Source organism: Ascaphus truei, chromosome 1 (assembly GCF_040206685.1).
Source record: "Ascaphus truei isolate aAscTru1 chromosome 1, aAscTru1.hap1, whole genome shotgun sequence".
Lineage (NCBI taxonomy): Eukaryota > Metazoa > Chordata > Amphibia > Anura > Ascaphidae > Ascaphus > Ascaphus truei.
In genome coordinates, this window is record NC_134483.1 from 95,391,788 (window position 1) to 95,416,619 (window position 24,832).

General features: G+C 46.2%; 1 protein-coding gene and 1 long non-coding RNA gene across 6 annotated transcripts in view; both read left to right on the plus strand.

Moving 5' to 3' along the window:
• Window positions 1-465: 465 nt before the first annotated feature.
• Window positions 466-1,363, plus strand: LOC142469321 (uncharacterized). 2 transcript variants are annotated; one of them, XR_012789020.1, is made up of 2 exons: window positions 466-508; window positions 1,180-1,363. It is a non-coding gene; the product is annotated as an uncharacterized LOC142469321 (long non-coding RNA). The 2 variants fall into 2 exon arrangements; XR_012789021.1 differs by lacking the exon at window positions 466-508 and adding an exon at window positions 884-982.
• Window positions 1,364-2,339: 976 nt separating this feature from the next.
• Window positions 2,340-24,832, plus strand: part of RASGRF2 (Ras protein specific guanine nucleotide releasing factor 2) — a 331,487-nt gene continuing 308,994 nt past the window's right edge. For 3 of the 4 annotated variants that reach the window (XM_075592338.1, XM_075592348.1, XM_075592358.1), the window contains exon 1: window positions 2,340-4,427. In XM_075592338.1, coding sequence (XP_075448453.1) covers window positions 4,152-4,427 — 276 coding nt within the window. In that variant the 5' untranslated portion in view covers window positions 2,340-4,151. The remainder of the gene's footprint in view (window positions 4,428-24,832) is intronic. The other variant, XM_075592367.1, reaches the window with a different exon arrangement.

Consider the following 24,832-nt stretch of genomic DNA (forward strand, 5'->3'; position numbering starts at 1 on the left):
AAAATAAATACATTTTATTAATTAAATGTATTTATTTTACTATTAGTAGAGGTGCGTGTGCGTCCTAGTATGTTAAGTGAGTACACTGAACGTAGATAAAATGGTATGTGAATTTCCTTGCAGGTATTTGATCTTTGATAGAATGCAGGGACTCAAGGTTTATGGTGCTGACTCTGTTGTGGGTAAAGGGTGCGTTGAGACTGTCTTGGTCATGATGTTGTACAGTCTAGTGCAGTGATTTTCAACCGGGGTTCCGCAAGCACCCCTCAGGTGTTCCACGGCCGCCAGGGGGGAGAGCTGGGACAACTCTTCCAGCTGACCCAGGCCCGGAAGCATGGTTGCACCCCACGTAGCCGTGACCTGGCAGCTCCCAAGCTCAGTAGCAGCAGTCGTCCGGTCACTGCTATCCTTCCTCTCCCTGCTCTTCACAGCACCGGAAGTCACGTCAACTTCCGGCTGATAGAAGGGAGAGGAAGGATCTGGTAATCACGCGATCAGCTCAATTAAAGTGAGAGTGTGTGTGTAGGTGTGTTAGCTCCCTAAAAGTGAGAGTGTGTAAGTGAGAGGGGGAGAGTATGTGTGTGTGTGTGTGTTCTGGGTTGCTCCCTTAAAGTGATTATGTGTGTGTAAGTGAGAGGGGGAGAGTGTATGTGTGTATTGAAGAGAGGGAGGGAGAGTGAGGGTAAGTAAGGAGGAGCGTAAGTGAGAGAGTGTGAGGGGGAGAAACACAAGAGACACGGGAGAGATGGGGGGGAGAGGGAGGGGTGGGGTACCCCAGAATTTCCCAAACTCTGGGATTCCTTAACCCAGGGGTGTGCAAACTTTTCTGTCTAAGCCCCCTGTCCAACCCCTGCTTGTGCCCCCCCCCCTTACCTTCTCAGGCGTTTCTGACGTCATGTGATATCATGTTGCCATAGCAACGCAATGTCATGTGCCGCTGCAGAGCCTTGGCGACTTGTTGCCAGAAGCCGCCGGGGACAAGGTAAGGGAACTTAAAGAGGCCTCATGCGCTCCCTCCTCATTTAATTTAAATGCTTTGGGGAGTGCGCGGGGCCTCTGCAAGAGTCACACCCCCCCAGAAAATGTTGCTCCCCTGCATTAACCAAAAAAAAAAAATGGAAAACCACTGGTCTAGTGTATAACTACATTTTGTTTTTGTTTTTTGTTTTTTCAAACTAGAACATGCCCTTACTGTATGCTTTAACAAGACGTTCCTATAGCAATGAAAGAATCATTACAGACTGATGGTATGGTGTCCAGCATCAGGACACAAGCGGTTAAACAATGCGTCTTTGGAAAATATTTTAGAACTCTTTTATATTAGATCTGTGCAAAGAGATCAGAAATAAAATGGGTCCTTTACAAGGCCAGTCTATTTTTATTTAGAAAAGAAATGAAAGTGAGGGTTTGTACATAAAAACAATTAGTACTAATGAATACATCATTGCACCATCACACGCCTGACTCTTTAATGTATATACCAGGGCTACAGCATAAACCTTTTAAGTGTATGCAACAGGACCGTTCTCTGCATTCGCTTTGGGTTTACCAGTACTGCCAGTTCCAGCAGTGTGTATACCATATGATGCACATATCAGTGACAATACTGATACCAGGCTTACACACATTTTGATCCATAAATATGCACTGATACTCAGAGAGCAGTACTTTGATACAGGGCAAGCACCTAGGAATCCACATACACTGTGGGCCAAGTGCCTCTTATCTGCTTTTATACACTTCTGGTTGTATGTTTCTATATACCACGTGAGGGGTAACATACCTGTACACCACCGTGCATGTGAAAGGTGGCAGCAATGTAGCCATCCTGCAATGTTTGAGTACAATCCTTTATAACAAAGGAGCCACAGCTGTTTATATGCTTCTCACCAGCCCCGACCCCCCCCCTCCCCACTTTTTACATTTTTTTATTAAGATGTATGTATGTCTTTATTTGTATAGCGCCATTAATGTACACAGCGCTTCACAGCAGTAATAGTTACAATCATATAAATAATAAGATATAAATAACACATAATAAGATATAAACAACACAAAGGGAAGAAGTGCTTCAGACTTAAAAGTAACATTTAGGAAAAGGGGATCTTTGGTGCGCTGTATTAAAGAACATGCAGGGCTGCGGTTCTTTTGAACACATGACCCATTATTCTACAAACAATAACGTTTAGTGGAGGAAGGTGTGGTGCTCAGCGCCCTCTCCCCCCCCCCATCTCACTCACACCTCCCGAATGCAGGTGGCTCCAGCCCTGAATGGGCGAACCTCCCCCCACTGGCTGGCAGAGATGACCCCCTGTGTGAGGGGCACGGACCAGGCAGACACGCTGCATATTGCAGCCAGGGACTTTTCCTCTTACTGCTCTCTCTCTAAGCGGATTACAGCCGGCCCCCCACGTGACGCGCCCCCTTCTGCCTCCTGCTGACTTAGTTGCTCGGTGTGATATTATTCCCTGCAGGGTGACCGCGCTGCACGTGCATGATATGCAGTGTTCATAGCGGCGCTTGTGTTTTACTTGGGGTGGGGGGTGGAAGTAACTTCTGTGACTGCGGTGCCCTGTGTGTCTCACAGCACGTGTGGTGACAGGGAGCTTTCAGATAGAGTTGCAGCTAGTTACTCCACTGTGACCCAGCAAATAGCAGCAGCACCGGCGAGTGACCGGGATTCAACAGCAGCGAGACCCCTGCAACAGCAGCGAGACCTCAGCAGCAGCGTGAGACCCCTGCAGCAGCAGCGAGACCCCTGCAGCACCGTGAGACCCCTGCAGCAGCAGCGAGACCCCTGCAGCAGCGAGACCCCTGCACCTCCAGCCTCCCTGCACCAGCAGCGAGACCCCTACAGCAGCAGCGAGACCCCTACAGCAGCAGCGAGACCCCTACAGCAGCAGCGAGATACCTGCACCAGCAGTGACACCCCTGCACCAGCAGTGACACCCCTGCACCAGCAGTGACACCCCTACACCTCCCTGCACCTGCAAGGGAAGCGAAGACCCCACACCTGCATTGAGGGCAGGGAGATCCCTTCTTGCTTTAGGAAGGGTTGGACGTCCCTGTCACCAGAAGAAAAAAAGGATCCCTGTACCAGCAACAAGCTTGCACCTTCCTCCCCCCTTACCCCCCTCCCCCCCCCCCACACACAGAGGAGCACCAACTTTACTAGTTAATACAAGGGGTGCCAAGAGCAATGAAACCAGCGGGGCTGAATAAGTGTGGAGAAGATCCAAATCCAGGGATATAATCAGGTACCAAGACTAAGTGAATGAGTGCAGGACCAGCAGCCTAAGTCCGCGATCTGCAATCTACGCCCAACACAAGACATTGAAATCCGGGGCAAGAGCTCCCAGTGCTGGGTGAAGTACCTGAGGCCAGTCCTGGCACAGTGACCACGCTGCCCAGCAAGAGCCCCCGGGAGAGCGCCCCTCACACAGTTTCCAAGGCTCACACACAGGCTGCAACACTGTGACACACCCAGATCTGTTCTCATGCACACACACTGTGACATGTACAGCTACCTACACATAGTGTGCCCCAATGCAGGGATTCATTCACTGTGACCCTGAAAGCTGCGCACACTTCTGCACAACCTATGATAAGCACATGCAGTGTAACGCATGTGAGTGCACATACACACATACTGATTGTTAGTATTGTCAGTATATGGCACTCTGTGCACAAAGCAGTGCTTTGTGCTTCCCCTGACACAGACACAACACAGACACAAACCCAGTGTGGACAAATAGATGCACTGGGCACTTAAAGCAACATGCACATGTAATACTTCACACACCCCTGTGTATGTATTACACACTGCGCATACATATAGTATACTGTACAGATACAGTGATTTAAGCGCACACAAACACTGGTGATACACATCATATCTATATTGCCACACTGTGCACACACTTCACACATAGTGATCAATGCACTGGAGAGATACAGTATACACCCACAACACAACCATTTAAAACACATACACCCACAACACACACACACACACACACACACACACACACTTTGCAGCGTGAGTCCACCTTAGTATTCTCCCTGTCGGTGTTTGCCCCCTGCCTGTGCTGTTTTGCCCCGGGTCTCTCCCGTGTGAGGTGGGTTGGAGTAAGCATGCCCTGAAGTGCAGGATGCAGAAGAGCGTGCGCTGTAACGAGGGCCACGCTCTGTACCTGGCCCATGTGGCCCGCAAGGAGGGCACCAAGAGAGGCAGCCTCAGCAAGAAGGCGGCCGAGGCCAGCAGGTGGCACGACAAGTGGTTTGCCCTCTATCAAAATGTCCTCTTCTACTTCGAGACGGAGCACAGCGGGAGACCCTCTGGGATGTACATGCTGGAGGGCTGCAGCTGCGAGAGGGTCCCACCACCCATAGTGGCCAGTGGAGGCAAAGACATCATGGAGAAGCAGGTACAGACCGAGAGGGCACCGTGCCCAGCTGCATGGCAGGGCGCGTACCTTGGGCTCAGGTAGGGTGTATATTGACTCAGGTAGTACAGGTGCATGTTTATTCATACTGTATAGGTATAAATGTGTGTTCTTCTCAGTGACACAGTGAGAGCCATGTATGTAATTCTTCTGAAAACAGGCATGTCACATTGCGTTACAATGCAACAAGTGCATCAAACATACAAGTACACATTAGCAAAGCAAATCCATTGATCTGAGAAGCATTGTATCTGAAAATCAGCCAAACCTAGTTAATCCCTGTGCTCTGACTTTGTGTCCACCTAAATGTGGCTTTATTTTAGGATGAGGGTCTAATAATTGGAGACATAACATTTTGTGTGTAGTTTTGTGCCCTTTTTTTTTATCTTGGCTGGAGTTATATAATAATATAATTTTGTATCTCTCAGTCCTATGGCATTTCTTTCTTGGAGGTAACATACCGAACTCACAATGAAATGAGCAGTGTTCAGTAAAGACTGACTAGTGTGTTGCTGCTTCTCAGGAACAGCTGGGGAACCTGGGATCAGACTTTAAAGGGGCCAGAGGAGTTTGGCTGGATGTAAATTATGTAGTTAATCGGCAACTCATTTACATTTCTGATTGTCTCTTTCTCTCATTTTCATAACATTTATTTCACACACACACACACACACACACACACACACACACACACACACACACACACACACACACACACACACACACACACACACACACACACACACCACTCTGCCTGTCCCTCCGAGGTTTCAGTAATATTACTTTTAACTACCCATTACACATTGGTTTCCTTCAAAGATTTCAATAGTATAAACCTCCTAAAAGTTAGGACGACTCATATACTGTACACAGCTCTTGTCACCTCGGGGAGAAGATTTAAAACTCTTAGGCTATGTCCATGCAGCTTTCGTTGCAAGGAGGCGTGCCCGGGTGCGTTTTTCGGACATGCAAGACACTCCATCGGGGGGCGTGTCAGTGACGTCACGGAGCTGGGAGAACCGTTCACGTGACCCGCCCGTCATGCCAAGAAATCAGTTTTGACTGATTCCTCGCGCAACGCACGCCCCCTCATGTGGTCGCGTGCGCCCACATGGTCTATGGGTGCGATCAATGCCTTAAAGCTGTGACCGCGCCGCGTGCGGACACCTCCGAGACAGCAAAGATGAACTTTGCACCTAGACTCTAGTGATGACCAATCTAGTTCTTTGAGCATTTCGCAGTGATGTGTGTTGTAGTTACTTTGGAGAACAAAGCGGCATATTGAATTGTAGAGGGTATCAAGTTTGCTAAGGTGGGTTTGGGGAGCCGAGCCGAATACTATGTCTCCATAGTCGATAATAGGCATTAGCATCTGCTGTGCAATACGCTTTCTGACCAGCAGACTTAGGGAGTATTTGTTCCTGTAAAGCAGCGGTGCGCAAACTGTGGGGCGCGACCCCCAGGGGGGGCGCGAGACTGCCAACGGGGGGCGCGGGGTTTACAGAGGCCCCGCGCGGTTCCCGAAGGCACTTAAATTAAGTGCCGGGGGAGCTGCAGGGCCTCTGTAAACCTAACTTACCGTGGCTCCGGCGGCTTCCTCCCTGCGTCGCCATGGCAACGCGGCGTCAAAATGACGCTGCGAGGTCATGTGACGTCACGTTGCTATGGCAACGTGACGTCATTACGCCGGAGCGCGGGTAAGTTGGGGTTGGGGGGGGGGCGCGGGAGTGAGGGGACAGCCGGCAGGGGGGCGCAGGGAAAAAAGTTTGCGCCCCCCTGCTGTAAAGTACCCCTAGTTTGGCATAGGTTTTGAATGTCAGGGTATCAATGTGCATCCCGAATGTTAAATGGGAGTCAAACCATATGCCCAGGTATTTAAAACTAGTAACAGGAGTTAGGGTGGTGTTAGCGTTGGTTCTGATCTGGCGCTCAGTCATTGGAAGCTTTAAAAATGTAGCCTTGGTCCCAAATACCATTGTTAGTCTTGTCAGTGTTTAAAAACAGTTTGTTTTGGGCAATCCAATTTTCAAGTCTCAAAAAGTAAGATTACAGCGTTGCGCTCATACGACGTTTCCCAATATATACCCATATTCATTTGGTTCGGCGCTTGTTCCGTTTTGCCGGCAATTTTCGGCATGATGTGCACAGCAGCAAAGTATCCAGCTGTCACTAAGCAACAGTTTTAGTGCAGGCGCAACTCCTTGTCAGATGCCATTTGTCAAACAGTCGGTTTACAGCTCTGCATCTCTGTTTTCCAAGTTACAATACAGTACAGCCGGGCCCCGCTTTACAGCGATTTCCACTTTACGGCGGCGGCCTGGAACAGAACCCGCCGTATGAGCGGGGCCCTCCTGTATGTGTTCAAGGCTGGAGAGACAGGGTTGTGTGCATATAAGATTGTGTCGTCTGCATACATGTGTATTGAAGCTCCCTTACAAGCTGTAGGAAGATCATTGATGAACATTGAGAAGAGTAGGGGCCCAGAACAGAGCCTTGCGGGACATGACAGGTGATATCCAGGGGGTTGGAGTTAGAGCCTGAGATGGACACATGTTGGGATCTACCTGATAGGCAGGAATGAAACCAGTTTAAAGCATGCTTCCCTATTCCAGAGCTCTGGAGTTTGTTAAGCAGGCTAACATGATCAACTGTGTCAAAAGCCTTTGCAAAATCTAGGAATACTGCACCAGTGAGTTGACCCCGTTCCATTCCACACTGGATTTCATTGCAAACTTTTAGCAGGGTAGTTACGGTGGAGTGTTTGGGGCGAAATCCAAATTGGAATTGGCTAGGGAAATTTGTCTTGGTATACTAATCGGTTTATTGGGAGTGAACACATTTTCCATGACTTTGGATAGTATTGGGAGAAGAGAGATTGGCCTGTAGTCTGAGACAAGTGTTTTTGTCCCCACTTTTGACAATTGGGACAACTCTGGCAGTTTTCCAGGTCTTAGGGATATGGCCTGCAGACAGGATAGAGTTGATTATGGAAGCAATTGGTTTGGCAATGGCTGGGGCACCAAGTCTTAGGAACTTGGATTGCAGTAAGTCAGGTCCACATTGGCTGCTCAGTTTTGATTTGAGGAGCGCTTGTGTAATCTCCTCTTCGGATACTGGGACAAATTGAAAATTGTGAGCAGTGTTGGGAGATGGTGGGGCTATTGGGGTACTCAGAATGAGGTTCATGTTTGTGGTTTGGGTTGCATTGCGTTTCACTAATAAGTTAGTAGCACACCCCACAAAGTATTCATTGAATGCATTTGCAATGTCAGTGGGATTTGTCAGAGTAATATCCTCCTTAGTGGCTAGAAGGCTGGAATATATAGTTGGTAACCTTCCAAAAAAATATATATATATTTATTTATTTTTTTAGGGCAGAGCAGACTGCCTCTTTAAAGCAGAAATCCCCCCCTCAAATAAAGTCATAACATTATCTGATCATTCATGTTTTGCTGGTCTGTTCTTACTTTTATTTATTTCAAAATGTTGATGTTTATTATTTCACTGCCATAAGTTTTTAACACCCATGACAACCTCTATTGTCTTAATGAGTGTGAAAAGTGGCCATTTTAACCTCCCAGGGAGGCACATGTGAAACTGATATCCACAAATTGAGACTACAAGATTTAGGTAGGTAGGATTGTTAAAAACAGCAGCAATTTTTATTTATTTAGAAAAATTTATTACCAGGCAGTAATACATTGAGAGTTACCTGTCATTTTCAAGTATATTCTGGGCACAGAGTTATGATGACAAATACATGGTTACATTAAATGAACAGAGGTTATGCATTGTATATAAAGAGGCTACATCGCTGTGGTGGTGTGTTCAACATCAGCATAGATTTACCTTGCCCCAGGGTGCTGGAGGTAGTCGGCTGGGTGATGGAATGATGGGCGCCAGGAGTTTTTTTAATAGTACAACTACAATCTTTATCTATGTTTCCAAACATGGGAACACTTCACTTATATATACATAATAAGATTGGCAGCGTTCATCCGTACTGATATCACTCTTAACATAGTTCTTCCCGGGTGCCCTCTCTTAACACTCCTGGGAGGCACGCGCACTTGTTACTGAGAACTAATTGTAGTGGACAAGGCCCCCCTTGATTTGCTTGTGTAGCCCTTTTTCTGATGCTCCCCAAAGAGACTACTGGTCACTGTATACAACCTGCGGCTCCAGGAGATCTGAGCTCCGCTAGCTGGGCGCCTGGGGCAACACCTATACACTTACTTAGCGCAGCGCCTCCACTTACCCAGGATCCCCGTGATGTAAGATTCCCCTGGGCAAGAAACATACAACACCTTAGGATTGTAACTGTTTTTACTATAATAATGCACGGTAGCAATAACACAACATATACACTTATACTCTAACGGTATAACCTTAGTGGCTCGCCCACTCATCAGGAGTAACGTCTCCGTCCCCTCACCGCGTGCCCCACACACCGTGTCCATGTATAGTACTTTTGGTATAGGCTCAGTTCTTTAGCCACTCGCTCAGTGTCCCTAAAGAGTTACACCTAAGGCGGGATCAGCGCCTGTTGACCGGTGTTGGTGCACTTTATGTAAAAATACCTTCCGGTCACGGCGGTGACCGGCATCAACTTCACAAAGGGTCAGACGCCTCCAACACATGTTGGACGCCTCCAACACAGATATCACGGTGTCCAGCCGTCTGGTCCCAGATGACTGCAACCGCCGCAACTCTGTGCTTTGTCCCTAACTGTCTACACAGTAAGGTGAATGGCGTTCCTATCCTATAGGGCGTCCCTGCAGCACAGCAACCTATGGTGTCTTCAGGGATGCTACTAGGGCCTACGGGGTAGCCTGTCCTATGCAGGCGGGTCCCTGACCCCCTGCACCCACACTACCTCTCCCTTCACCTCCCGGATCCCTTCTCACTAGCTTCTCCCTAATACCTGCAGCAACCCACTGCACTACCTGTACCTGCAGCAACCCACTGCACTAACTGTACCTGCAGCAACCCACTGCACTAACTACCTGCAGAAACCGCACTGTACTCAGCCCTGTGTCCCTCTTGTCAGCGCTCACAGCACTGACAGCCGGGATACTGACAAGACTGCACACACACTCACACACTGGGGGCAGGGTCCCTAACCTAGGGGCCGTCCCTCAGTACCTACCCACTACCCTGGTGGGGATTGGGGCCTGCTGGGGCCTGGGGATAACCTTACCTGGTGTAGGCGCCACTTGCTCACTACACCCTTCCTTCCCCTTCCTGCTCCCAGCTCCAACTGCCATTGCCCCAAAGCCCGCGAAATGTATCAATCTGCCTGTCTGAGAATCCTGGCCTCTCATTGGCCACTTGCAGACACCTGGGGTGCTGGGCCCTAAGCCTCCTGGGAACTGTAGTCCCACAGAGGCTGCAAATCCATTGGGGCTGCGTGCGCACTTGTCCTGCGCATGCGCAAGTCCCTGATGGCCGCCGCAACTCCCTGGCTGTTCCCGTGCATGAACGATCACGCGCACGCTCGCGCAACCTGTCATGGCGGCCCCCGCTAGCCGGGTGCGCCGCCGAGACTCCGGGGACTCGGAGCGCTCCCTGCTCCGGCCCCCACCTTCGTGCCGTGCCGGCGGGTCCGTCGCTGCCTCCGGCGGCACCCGTGATCGCTCGGCACGCTACAAGGGGGGTCTCAGGGGCTGAAATTAGACCGGGGCTACACTTGCTTGACACTGTCCATGTGATCCTGCTATTTCGGGCCCTGTTCTGGGGAGGTTTATTATCACTCTCCTTTTCCATGCAGGAAACTGGTGCTTTCTCAGGGTCTATAAACTCTGTATATGGAGATCCGCTTGTGGAGCTGATCCCCTGACTTTCTAGAGCCCTATCTAAGCAGCTCTCTGTGGCATGTCTGCATTCCCTCTCTAGGACCTACATATATCTTTTGTCCATGTCATAGAGATCCTAACTGTTAAGGCACTATCTATCCCTAACTAAAACACAATAAACAGGGGGGGGGGGGTAATCTTTCCTTTACTAAGGGAATATTTCCCTTGCCTCTACTCCCCCGAGGCTCCTGCTCTTCCTTCCTTCTGGAATCTAACCTTCCAGAACATTTCCTCTCTCCTTTTATATCTCCAATGACACAGGACCCATGTACCACCACAGGGTGGAGTTTAGCATCACCTATTTACTATTAACCCCTGCACCTCAAAGGGGGGGAGGGGGTGTTACAGGCAGTTAGAGATAATATGTTATGGGCAAATGTAACAGTTACAGACTAGATTAAAATGTGAAAAAGCTGAAGTCTTGAAAGAATTTAGCCTAGTGCCGGGTCTGCGAGTCTCTGGTAGGTTGTTCCAGACGTGAGGTGCATGGTAAGAGAAAGGACTTTGCAATGGAAAGAATAAATTAAATGTTTTTGTTTTATAGTGAGTAGAGCAGATGAATGCATTAAGTGCTATTAAAAGAGTCGTATAGATTATACGTCACTACATATCAATTTATGAAGGTAATTTTTTGTGAATTTTGTCCAGTTTGCATTATCAGGTAACATACAGAATATATTGAACCAGTTATTACTTGACTTAAGATTGATATATGTCATTATCAAACATAAGTCATTTTTGGCTAAAATCTTTCTCCACTTATCTAAGTTCCTGCTCAGAGTAAGTATTAGCACTGTCTGCCTGGGAAAGTTGTGTCAAATATATTATACAAAAAAAAACCAGTTTGTTACCTTATATTGAAGTGACACAAATGATTGCAGAGATATTAATCGCCGAGGACAAAAATCTGTGAAATGTGGGGGCTGTTGTCCATAAAATTGCATTATAATGGTAAAGTACTGCTTTTTATCAGTGGTAACCCACTTAAGTGAGGTGTGACTCAAAGGCTGACAGATCTGACCTGGGCCCCGGCCGAATTATCGACTGGAAGATTTTTGGAGTTGGAGCAACAGGTAGGGGGTGGGAGCTGGAATTGCTCAGCGGGAGTCTGAGGACAATTACCTGACCTGCAGATTCATTCCGTCAGTGGCAAGGGCGAGCCTGTAGGGAGGTAGTCGGGCTTCCACTGGGCCCGAGACAGCTGTCCCCCACTGGTGGCGGCCGTTGACTCACAGAAAACCAGTGAGATTTAACAGGTCTGTGATTAATTTGGTGTAGATGTGGAGCTTGAGTCCACTTTGCCTGGACCCTACAGAAGACTGTGCAGCTTTCTCTTCTCTCTAATATTTTCACAATATTCTGGAAAGAGGGTGTTTAACGGTGTGGGCCATATAAATTGAACTCCACAGAAATGGGATCTGTGTGGAAAGTAATTGGGTAGTCCTGCATTAAATACAGACACTAAAAGACAGACTAATAGGTTCCTGAAACACTGCTTGGCATAAATACTGTATGTAGTAACAAAGGAGAGAGAGAGTAGGTGGTATGATACCTTTTTTTGGACCTACAAGTAGTTGATATGTTACAAGCTTTCGAACTTCTCAGGGTCCTTAATCAGGCATAAGTATGTTTGTTTAACACATCCCAAGCATTATGTTTTGGGGGGATATGACCTCCCTTTGTCAGGTTCATATGGGAGGGAGGTTGTATCACCCCGAAATGTAGTGCCTGTTTTTCTACTCCTACATATAATAAACAGTGGGGGTTGCACATATTTGGACACCATTCCTGTTGTATCGCTACTTTGAATTTCCGTTTCAAGAGTATTTTAAATATGGCTGATGGCAGGACGCTGTGTTAAGTAGAGACTGCGCTGGGAGTGAAAACGGTATGTCTGACACACTTTGAGAAAGCAAGGAGAGGGCTGGCTTATGAGTTACAGAGCACAGTACTCTGGATCAAAATACTGTAAATATAGGATAGTGTCTGTCGTCTAAATTTAACATAGGTTGAACTCAATGACATACTGTATGTCTTGTTTCAACCTCATCTACTATATAACTATGTAACCTGTTAATCAGGTTGTGACAATAGACTCTAAGTTATTTGGAGCAGGTAATCACAGCATCCATATAGCATAAGTAAATTATTAGTAATTGTTCTTACATTACTGAGTGAACCACCATCTGCTGCTGTTGTGCTCTAGAATGAAGAGGTTAATACCATGTGAATGTATGAATCTGTGTATGGTTATTTGAGGATCGGCACAATATCATCTTGATACAAAGCCAAAGAAAATCTTGTGCTGCTGAAGGACTGAAAGTGTATTTTGGGCTATACTTTGTGGTATACCAGAGAGATTATTGCGCATTTTACAGGTACTGCAGGCTGTGAAGAAGTTTAGTTAAAAAGAACGTTCTGTTTTTAGAAACAACATAGGGTTGTTTCTCACAAATCTGGTACAAAATGAGCCATTTGTTATTGTGTTTAAAAAGCACCCATTTTTCAAAGTGATACAATACTTTCCACCCCCCCCGCCCCCCATCCTCTCCCTCCCCTCCTAGTTTGCAGTTACTGTATGTAAAGGCCTCTGACACAATGCCAGCTCAGTGTGACTTTGTATATGTCCGTTTATCTCCCTGGGTCATGGGTACTAAAATATATGGATGAGCAACTGTTTTGCCAAAATTCGTAACTTTTTAGGAAAACTGCATTTTTGAAGTGAAACTTCTTTAGTCGCACCTAGTTCTGATGGAGCAAAACTGGATGGAGATGAACTATGAAACGGAAGTGACGTCATGTAATGGCCGCCACTCCCCCCACACTCCCTCTGTCACATGCGGCGGCGATAGCCGCCGGCGCCGCTCCTAATGGCCGCTGTTCCCCCCACACGGCTGCTGACATATGCGGCGGTGGCGGCGATAGATGCCCGTACCCTCTGCCATGCCGCGCATGCGCAGTTGTGATGGCGCCGCTGACAGACACCACACATGCGCAGAAGCGGCGGGCAGCGGCGCTGTTCCCCCCCCCCCACACACACGCTGCCATGCCGCACTGCACCCCGTCACCCACAAACAGCGACCCGCAGCTGCCGGTGCGGCTGGGACAGCAGAGACCGCACGACCTGGACAGCAGAGACCGCCCGACTGGGACACCCCCCTCGTCCCCCCCTTTCCTGCTACGTGTAGTGGGAGGAGCGGGGTAGTGGGAGGAGGGGGGTAACGGGACCACCATGTCACCGGGGGGGGGGGGGAGGGGGCTGGCTGCAGCAGGACACACAGCCGTGTCCGCAGCTCCGCCGGGGGTAGTGGGAGTCGGGAGTCGGGGGGTAACGGGACCACCGTGTTGCCGGGGGGGCTGGCTGCAGCAGGACACACAGCTGTGTCCGCAGCTCCGCCGGGGGAAGTGGGAGGGGGGGAGAAGGAGGGGGGGGAGAGAAGGAGGGGGGGTCACAGCACAGAGAGACATTCACACAACACAGAGAGAGAGACATACACTGACTTGACACACACACAGACTCACACTGACTGACTCACACTCACACACTGATTGACTCACACACTGACTGACTCACACTCACACACTGACTGACTCACACTCACACACTGACTGACTCACACTCACACACTGACTGACTCACACTCACACACTGACTGACTCACACTCACACACTGACTGACTCACACTCACACTGACTGACTCACACTCACACACTGTCTGACACACGCACACACGTTGACTGACATACGCACACACACGCTGACTGACACACACGCTGACTGACACACACGCACACACGCTGACTGACTCACACTCACATATTGTCTGACACACGCACACACGCTGACTGACACACACATGCACACGCTGACTGACACACATGCACACATGCTGACTGACACACACGCACACACGCTGACTGACACACACACGCACACACACTGTCTGACTCGCACTCACATACTGTCTGACACACGCGCACACGCTGACTGACACACAGACGCACACACGCTGACTGACACACACACGCACACACGCTGACTGACACATGCACACACGCTGACTGGCACACACGCTGACTGACACACACGCACACACGCTGACTGACACACGCACACACACACTGACTGACACAAATGCACACACACTGACTGACACACATGCACACACACTGACTGACACACATGCACACACACTGACACACATGCACACACTGACTGACACACATGCACACACTGACTGACACACATGCACACACTGACTGACACACATGCACACACTGACTGACACACACACATACATACTCACTGACTGACACATACACTGACTGACACATGTGTGCCGAGCACGCGCGTTATAAGTCAATTTCTGTGACAAAAGTCAAAGAAGTTTCACTTACTATGCGCGTGCACAGCACACACAGCTTTTTTTTCTGTTGTTGACATTTTTGAATGTTTGCAAATTTACCAAAGATAATTAAAAAAATAAAACTTGGCATTGTTTAAAAAAAAAAGGAAGAAAAAAAAAAGTTTAAACTCTATTAAAGTTTCAGAAAAAAAAGAAGTTTGTTAATGAAAATAATAAATAGTTGTACTTTTTTTTTTTAAACTTATTTTGCTATTAAAAAATAAATACTAATTTTCAATAGCAGTGTACTGTACATGGAGATTGAAATGGCAGATACAGTATATAATGTTATGAAAATATTTAACATTTTTTTTTGGAAAGCAAAGGTATACACAGATATGCCAAAAAAGTTTAAACACAGGAGGAGCAGTGATCCATGGAGAAATCTTTTTGATGTTTGCTGGAATCCTCTTCTGAGCTATAATTGGTAAAAGTTTCACTGGGTTTCTTTTTTGTTTGTCTACCTCTGAATCAATATAACTATAAATATAGAATGAGAACTTATGAAAGCTTGAACTCAATGGACATATGTATTTTTCAACCTAATCCTCTGCTACAACGTTACTTGTTGTTCCTTGGTAACTAATTCGCACCAATGGAAATACATTACTGAGACAATGTTCCTCTTTCTGTCTTTTTGCGTTTTCTGCTGTTTTTTTGACATGACATACCGAGGGATCTAGAAGTAGCAGAATGCCCATACATTGATAATCTAAAAAAAGGTTAGTGATTGATACTCATCTTCTCTTAACCATGCAGCTAAGCAATTCTTTGAGTCTGCCACTTTGCCAAATTGACTTTCAAACATCTGTCTAAAGACACAAATAACTGCGACACCTATGTCTTACTACAGCCTTCTCTTTCTGATTTTTTACATTTTTATGTGTAAGATACTATGGATTTATAGGGTGTTTTAAGTAAAACAGTTGCAGTTAATAGTGAATATTAAAAACATTAAATATATATATGCGGCAGATTGTAGGATATACATTGTGCAAGGAAACTTGCCTACCAATAATGTAGACAGCAGTGGATACAGTTTTTGTGTTAGGGCTGTCCGTTTTTGTCTTCTGGTTTCTTGAACTTGCTTCCCCATTCAGCAGGGCAGTAGGAGAGAGAGGGGCAAAGCATTGATGTGGGCAGAAGTACTTTGGGCTACTGTGTTTCTTACTTTTGGCACTGAGCAAAAAAAGTATTGATTTTTTCTTGTTCTCTTTGAATACTGCAATATAAAACATTGTGTTCTTCTGTATGTTCATGTAGTGTTCTTTCTAATTTCCCCTGTCCCTCAGCCCTCCTTACTTTAATAATAATAATCCCTTTTTTATGGGGCACTGAGAGTGGACACTGCATTGTACATTGTAAAGTGATGGTCATATATGCATAACAAATCCTTCCCCAAAGAGCTTCCTCTCTGATTTTTGGTTTGGTGCCCGCAGTTGAGAGCTGAGCAGCAGCTTTGTTATTCTTGTCTATGAATATTTGAAGACATCAACAAATCAAAAATAAATGGGAAACATATGTTTCATTTTATTTCACTTTGTTAATAAAGTTAAAAGAAAAAAAACATGGTGAACTTGTTCCATAAATTAGTGGCGCATGATAACGTATAGCAGCTCCTGTAAGGGACTGCCTCTCCTGATATAATGTAGATTGGTAGTTCACTTAAATGAATTAAACAAAATGTCACATTTGATCAATTCTGGTTTTCTATTTTTGCACGCATTTCTGATGTACCAGTCTACTTTTGAGTATAGTACTTGAGTAAGCGACAGCTGCAGAGATGTGTTATCTGAAATGGACATTTGGCCCTGGCCATCACGCCACAACCAAGTCTCCACCAGCGTTCAGCCACAGATGTGCCCTCTGTCGCTCCGCTGCTGGACACTCAGCCACTGGGCTATTTGCCAAAGTAAGTTAAGGTGTTAAGGACAGGAGTTTTAGGGTAAGGGGTTTCTTAGGTAAGGCGTTCTAGTGTAAGGGGTTAAGGTTTTTATGGTATGGGGTAGTGTTGGTATTAAGGGTTTTTAGGATAAGGGGTAAGGATAGGGTCTTACCTTGGTGACGAAGCAGCTGGAGAAGAGAGGTCCTGGTGCCGAGGTGAGTAGTGGCTAAACGCCAATAGAGATTTGGTCGTGGCAAAACCTCCTAGACCGACATGCTATAGTCAGTAAGCGCAAGTACTCCATCTCAACCACTTTGCTGCCAGAGGTGCTAGCTAGTCATGTTGCAGGCACCAATGGCTGTATTAATGGTCCCCAGCTTCAGATGCCAGTTCTTTAACTGTGCAGCTTCTGCTATAGCATCCAAGTCCTCCCAAGTGACAAATGTTCTGGTCCGAAATAGTACTATTTAACACTAACACTAGTAACGATAGGTCAGAAATCCGTGCTTTAGATAAACACACAAACTAGCAGAAGCTGATTTAAACCTCTTGCTTGGTATCCGTCAGCAGCCATGCTTGTATCTTAGCCAGCAATCTGTCACTAGCTGGGGATTAGTCCAGGCCACGAGGATAGGGTTTGCATCCTCCAGTATTACAGTTAGGTTAGTGGCAGGGATCAACCGTAAACACACACCTAGAGCAGAGCACAGGCTGCAGGGTGTATTCACTAAGTTGTACAGTATGGGCAAATAGTTTGTGTAAAATCACATTGCTTCCATACTTATCTCAAATGTTTTTTTGCCGGGTCTGATTTAAAGTGGGTCAGCGTGGTACTTGCATAGGTAACAAGCCTAAGGCTGTGATTACTGTATACCAAAAATAGCGCGACAGTGTGCGCCTGAAAAACAATATAAAACAAACCATACGAGTGCACATACCAAGCGCGACATAAGCGCCGCGACGTACTGCAAAGCGTTTGTCTCCTGAAGCGATTTGAGATTTTGTTATTCACACACGACGGCCGCATCATGGGATTTGAACGGCCAATCACAGATCATCATCAACCAATAAATCTGGCCATGTCTCCCTGCAGTAGCGCTACAAATCTCTTTGGCATGTTCACATGTAGCACGGCGACGTCGCTACGATGACATCCACGGATCGCTTTGCAGCTGTGCAGTTTTTGGTATAATTAAGGCCGAGTGACGCGATTATACTCACAGAACATGTGTGCGTGATGCTGCGTGTCACCGAAACAAACTAATGGTGGCCAATGAAGGCGCACATAGTGCACGCGACCAAGCGCTACGGAGTGACAGACTCGTGAGGAGACAAATGAAAGTTTTTGTAGCACGATGGCCGCGTCAGGTGAGCGGTTCAGCCAATGAGGGCGAACCGCTCACGTGATGTCGCAGCTATGCCTCTGCCAAGCCTCCCGATGCCTGTGTGCATGTTTAATTACGGCCTAAGTGTCTTTGGTGGTGCTGCCATGCGCAGTTTTAGCACTGAAGGGGGAACGCTGCGTGGGCTCTCATTCAGAAGCGGGGATTAGATTTAACTTGATGGGCAGGAGAGAAGATATTTGGGGTATACTGAGGGTAATGGAGATGCAACAGTCATACCATTACTCAAAAACAGCAAGCTTGACCCTTCCTGTCTTTCTAACTATCGACCTGTCTCCCTCCTGCCTTTTGCCTTTAAACTCCTTGAACGTCTTGTATTCTCTCGCTTGCTCCATTTTCTCAACAGAGGAGAAAGGGAAGAAAAAATGGAGCACTATATCCAGAAAAACCACCAGGATGCGTTCCCATAAAATAAAGCTAATTTAATGGATCATAATAATATACAAAAACACACCAACGCGTTTCGGGCTATAAAAAGCCCTTTATCAAGGCCCTTGATATCAGCCCTTGATAAAGGGCTGTTTATAGCCCGAAACGCGTTGGTGTGTTTTTGTATATTATTATGATCCATTAAATTAGCTTTATTTTATGGGAACGCATCCTGGTGGTTTTTCTGGATATAGTGCTCCGTTTTTTCTTCCCTTTCTCCTCTGATGTTCATCTACGGACGGAGGCACAATCAACCCAGGGTCACTGGATGTTTTGGACTTGCTGCTTATCGTGGACATCATCCCAAGTGAGTTTATTCCAGTTTTACCCAAACTCTGAATTTCATCATTGTCCATTGTTTTAGGATGTTTAATCTACTGGTCACCGGCTGGTGTTTATGAATTTATCCTCACTGCTACATTACGTGGGATCATAATCTACCAGGCTACATCCTATCTATTTTTCTGTGTTTTTTTTCTTTAGAGCACCATACAACATTACTTCATATTCCATTTTCTCAACACCTACAGTATTCTCTCCTAGACCCTCTACAATCTGGCTTCCGCACTGCTCACTCTACGGAAACAGCCCTCCATGACGACCTCCATGCTGCCAAAGACAGAGGTCATTGCACTCTGCTCATATTACTCGACCTCTGTGCAGCATTTGACACCGTGGCCCACCCTCTTCTCCATCACATTCTCCATACTCTTCGTATTCGGAACAAAGCTCTATCCAGGATCTCATCCTACCTCTCCCATCGTACTTTCAGTGTCTCTTCTGCTAACACCTCCTCCTCCTTTATTGATCTCTCTGTGGGGGTACCCCAGGGCTCTGTCCTGGGACCTCTTCTCTTTTCTCTGTACACACTCTCTCTAGGTGACCTAATAACATCTTTTGGGTTTAATTATCACCTCTATGCTGACGACACACATATATACTTTTCAACACCCGACCTTACACCTGCTGTACAAACCAAAGTTTCTGAATGTCTCTCTGCTATATCATCCTGGATGGCCCTCCGCCGCCTTAAACTCAACATGGCTAAAACAGAGCTCCTCATACTTCCTCCCAAACCTGGCCCTACTACCTCCTTCCACATTACTGTTGGAACTACGATCATTCACCCAGTAGATCAAGCACGCTGCCTAGGGGTCACACTCGACTCCTCTCTCACATTCGCCCCTCACATTCAAAACATTTCTAAAACTTGTCGCTTTTTCCTCCGCAATATAACAAAGATACGCCCTTTCCTCTGTTGCTCGACTGCTAAAACTCTGACTCAGGCCCTCATTCTCTCCCGTCTTGATTACTGTAACCTCCTGCTGTCCGGCCTTCCTGCCTCTCACCTGTCTCCCCTACAATCTATCCTAAATGCTGCTGCCAGAATCACTCTACTCTTTCCTAGATCTGTCTCAGCATCTCCAGTCATGAAATCCCTCTCCTGGCTTCCAATCAAATCCCGCATCTCACACTCCATTTTTCTCCTCACTTTTAAAGCTTTACACTCTTCTGCCCCTCCTTACATCTCAGCCCTAATTTCTCGTTATGCACCATCCAGACTCTTGCGTTCTTCTCAAGGATGTCTTCTTTCTACCCCCTTTGTATCTAAAGCCCTCTCCCGCCTTAAAACTTTTTCACTGACTGGCCCACACCTCTGGAATGCCCTTCCCCTCAGTACCCGACTAGCACCCTCTCTATCCACCTTTAAGACCCACCTTAAGACACACTTGCTTAAAGAAGCATACGAATAGCACTGTGAACATTCTGAACACATGATACATAAAGCTTGGCCCCCTGCAGACACACTTACCAGAACTCCCTCCTACTGTCTCTGTACGTTCTTCCTACCTACCAATTAGACTGTAAGCTCCTCGGGGCAGGGACTCCTCTTCCTTAATGTCACTTTTATGTCTAAAGCACTTATTCCCATGATCTGTTATTTATATTATCTGTTATTTATTTGATTACCACATGTATTACTACTGTGAAGCGCTATGTACATTAATGGCGCTATATAAATAAAGACATACAATACAATACAATCCACAGGTATAGTGCTACACTAAAAATACACATTCTTAATGACACATTTTAATAGCCTGGACTCATGACGGTTTTTCTCCACACCCACAAAGGCACTTATTAGTACGCTTTGTCAGACACTGCCACTAAACTGAACTTAGGTCGTGATTATACCAAAAAAACGCAGACGCCACACAGCGCAAAAACAAAATGCATGAATCTAATTGAGGTAAACATACCTCGAGCGACGTGCGCACCGCCTGGAACTGCAGGGCGGCAGACTGGAGAGGAGACAGAGGAATTTGTTCTTAGCAGGCAACGGTCACATCAGTGGTTCAGCCAATGAGGGCGAACCGCTCACGGCCACGCCTCCGCCACGCTTCCTCTGCTTCTCTCCTCTCCTGTCTCCTCTGTGTGTTGAAGATGCCGCTCGGCGGCAGTGTGCGGATGACGTCACCAGATCACGCTGCCGCCTAGCGGCACCTGTTATAGTCAAGGCCTCTCCCATATTGTCTCTCTACTGTATATAATATATTCTGTTTCTGTATTTCTGCCATACAAAGAGGCAGATTTCCCATTAGGCCCGGGTCTAGGGCATCAATTTGGAAGCTGCACATTTTCTTTCTTTTTTCCATTTAGAGAGGCCCCACAGATTGCCAGGCGAGAGCGTGGGACCTGTATAAAGGTCTCTTACCTTCTCCTTCGCACCACACTCCTCGTTCTGTAGCATCGCAGTGTCAAATGGTAACATGTTGCCACAACAACATGACGTCACATGGCATCGTGTTGTCATGGGAAAACGTTGTCACGTGACGTCGTGGCATCATTTAATGCTGCAGGAGGAGGGCGGCGCTGCAAGTGGAGGCGGCTCCGGGTGGCAAAAGGGTAAGTGGCAATTTGAAATCCACCATTGGCCATACCTGACCAAGAACCCTGAGAGGCTTGCAAGCTTTTAATGTATCAAGTATCTTTTTGTCCAATAAAAGGTATCATACTACCTACATACACCTTCTTCCTCCTTTGTTTTTTTCCCCCTACAGTCTGTATATTTACCACAATACCACTGGTAAGCTCTACGGGGGGAGGATTTATTTCTCTTTTTGCAGTAGGTGCTTGATGTATATTGCTTCTTAAAAGCTCCTGGTGGGAAACTGGTGCAATAAAATACATCACATTTCTGTATCACAGAAATGATAGGATTGGTTTGTTGTAAAGTTTCTACTGGGTTATTTATTTTTGCACCAGCATTGCTGTGATTTTTACGGCTATGTTACGGATACATAACCTTCAGTCTTTATAATAATAGCATGTTCTTCTATAGCGCTTTACAGAGACATTTTGCAGTCACAAGTCCCTGCCCCGTGGAGCTTACAATCTATGTTTTTGGTGCCTGAGGCACAGGGAGATAAAGTGACTTGCTCAAGGTCACAAGAAGCCGACACTGAGAATTGAACCAGGCTCCCCTGCTTCAAACTCTCAGTGCCAGTAGTGGCTTTACTCACTGAGCCTCTCCTTCTCCCTTTATGAAAGAAGAGAAGGCAGATGCATACGGACTGTTATATAGTGTGTGCGGCCGTACGCGCGCGCGTGCCTGTGCGTAGGCGCGTGCACGTGCCGCACACGTTTTGTGTATATACTGTGTGTGTGTGTGTGTGTGTGTGTGTGTGTGTGTGTGTGTGTGTGTGTGTGTGTGTGTATGTATGCATGTGTGTGTGTGTGTTTTAAAATAAATAAATAAATAAAACCTGAAATAATGTTTTTAATACGTTGTACATACATACACATACACACACACACATACACACACATACACACACATACACACACATACACATACACACTCATATACTTACATTTTCAGCGGCGATAGTGGCGCAAGTTCTTTCTTTTTTTCTTCTTTCCCCCTGTCAGCCGGTTCCACTCTCCTTGCCGTGCGCGCGCGGCGCCATTATAGAAATGCTGACTAACGTCAGACAACTAAAATGCCGCGCGTGCGCACTGTGTAGCGCGCGCCCGACACTATAGAACGGGCCTAAGATACCTATGCTAATAGCAGCAACTGTCTAATGTTGTGGTTTTTTTTGTATCAATTTTTTTATTGGACACAATAAGGTAGTACAACACAGGTAAGGGTGTCATGATCCCATGACAGTGTAGCTTTTTACATGCTGAGAGTGTGTGTCCATAAAACATTTTCTTTTTACTGGGCAAAAGGGATTAACTGGGGAAGGGGGAGAGGTGGGAGGACATACAGGGGGTTCGGTAGGGAGGATGGGGGGGGAGACTGCCTGGAGGGGGGAAGTCTTGAGTCAGATTCCAGTTGACCTTCTTCTCATCCTGGATCAGGGGGGGAAGGGGAGAGGGAGGGGGGGGGGATAGTACGCTCCTACCTCCGCGGCTCCACCGGGTCGGGATTAGTTGGCTAGCCAGGGATCCCAGGTATTCAGAAATTGGGGTATTTTTTTTTGGATGAGGGCAGTTAGTTTCTCCATCATCATTACTTCATTGATCCTTCTAGTGACCGTAGCTCTAGAGGGGGCTTTTGTCTGCTTCCATGCGGCCGCAATGGAGCACCTAGCTGCCGTTAGTATAGACGTTATTAGTTTTGCCATCGGAGGAGGAAGATCTGAGATAGGTTTGTTTAGCACCAGGGCCAGAGGGTCCATGGGTAGGGTTAGTCCTGTGACCTGTTTGGTAAGACTCAGGATCATAGCCCAGAATCTTTGTATCTCCGGACATGACCACCAAATATGGGCCATGTCGCCCTTTTGACCACATCCACGCCAGCACAGGTCAATTGCGCCGGGGTAGATCTGGCTCAGTCTAACGGGAGTCAGGTACCATTGAAATAGAATTTTGTATATGTTTTCTTTTATGGTCGTGCAAATTGAAGTTTTGGGGGCTTGCTCCCAGATCTCCTCCCAGTCCTCTAGGTCCACTAATGTTGTGTTTTAAGCAATATACATGTGAATAAAATCTGTGTCTGAATGTTTCATAAATATGTTATTTATATTATGTATATTAATAAATATATAATATGTTTTTCTGAATAGAGTTGTTATTTTTATTGACCATCCCTTCAGGGAACATGGGTTTATAAGTCCATAGGGGTATGGTTATTGGTTTATTTTTTTCCCCCGCCCCCTCAAAATTCAAAGTTCAAATAAGAAATTTGTTGATACAACTTTTTAAAATAACATGTGTAAAGATGTATTTATGCATTGGTATATTTTAAGCTATTCCTCTGAATAATCTATCTTTTATTAATAAACCCCTCTGGTCAACCATGTTCATATAGGACCACAGGGAGGAAGAGTGTTGTCTTGATAAAGTTCCAGCTTTGGTACAAAATGCATCATATTATTTGTAAATTCACTGGATTAACCTTTAAAGCTCCAAGCAATATCCTACATGTGTTTTAAAAATAAAAAATAAATCAGATCTGTACGATGAGAAAATACTTGTAGCATTTTTTTTAAACAACTCCGAATACATTTAAAAGAAAATTATATTATAATGTAACAAGCATTTTTTTTTTTAATATATTGCTACCATTACAAAGTCACATCCCCTTCCTCTTCTGAAACAGGCTCTGGCACACCCTTTTCTGAGCCATGTCTTCTCTCTAGCAGTGCACCAATTGTATCTAGTGACTGCCTGGCCACATGATCTACCCCACAGAACTTTGCATCTTTGGTTCTCTTCTGCTGCACTGACAGCCATTTAGTCAACTCCCTAAGCGGAATCTTCCCCAATCGATCACAGGAGAAATTATCGATCAACAACTTAGCTAATTACTTATCATTGTGTGGATTGTATTGATGCACATTTTAAAGGGGGGAAAATGGCAGCTTGGATTGCTGCTTTAATATATTGTTTTACAGTACACTTTCCATGGCTTGACTTTTCATTTTGTTCTTCAAGAGATGTGCATTGAGTTGTTTTTTTTTGTTATTTTTTGTTTTACTAAATAATTTTTTTAATATAGGTGTCTAGTTTGTTGCTATTTTGTAGCCTATTAACGTTTTTTTATGATGTGCTCTTTCTGGAGCCGGAAATTGACAGGATCCTCATTGTCCTGTAATTATAACTTAACTGTCCGGTTACATCACATCTGGAAATAACACGCTGCAAGTATCATATTCCCTTTTCAATGAAAGGTTCATGAAATGTTGTACAGCTCATTTTAACTGATAAATTGGGCAGATATGACCTAGATCAGGGGTGGTCAACTCCAGTCCTCAAGAGCTACCACAGGTCAGGTTTCCAGGATATCCCTGCTTCAGCACAGGTGGCTCAGTCAAAGACTGAGCCACTGATTAAGCCACCTGTGCTGAAGCAGGGATATTCTGAAAACCTGACCTGTTGATGGCTCTTGAGGAA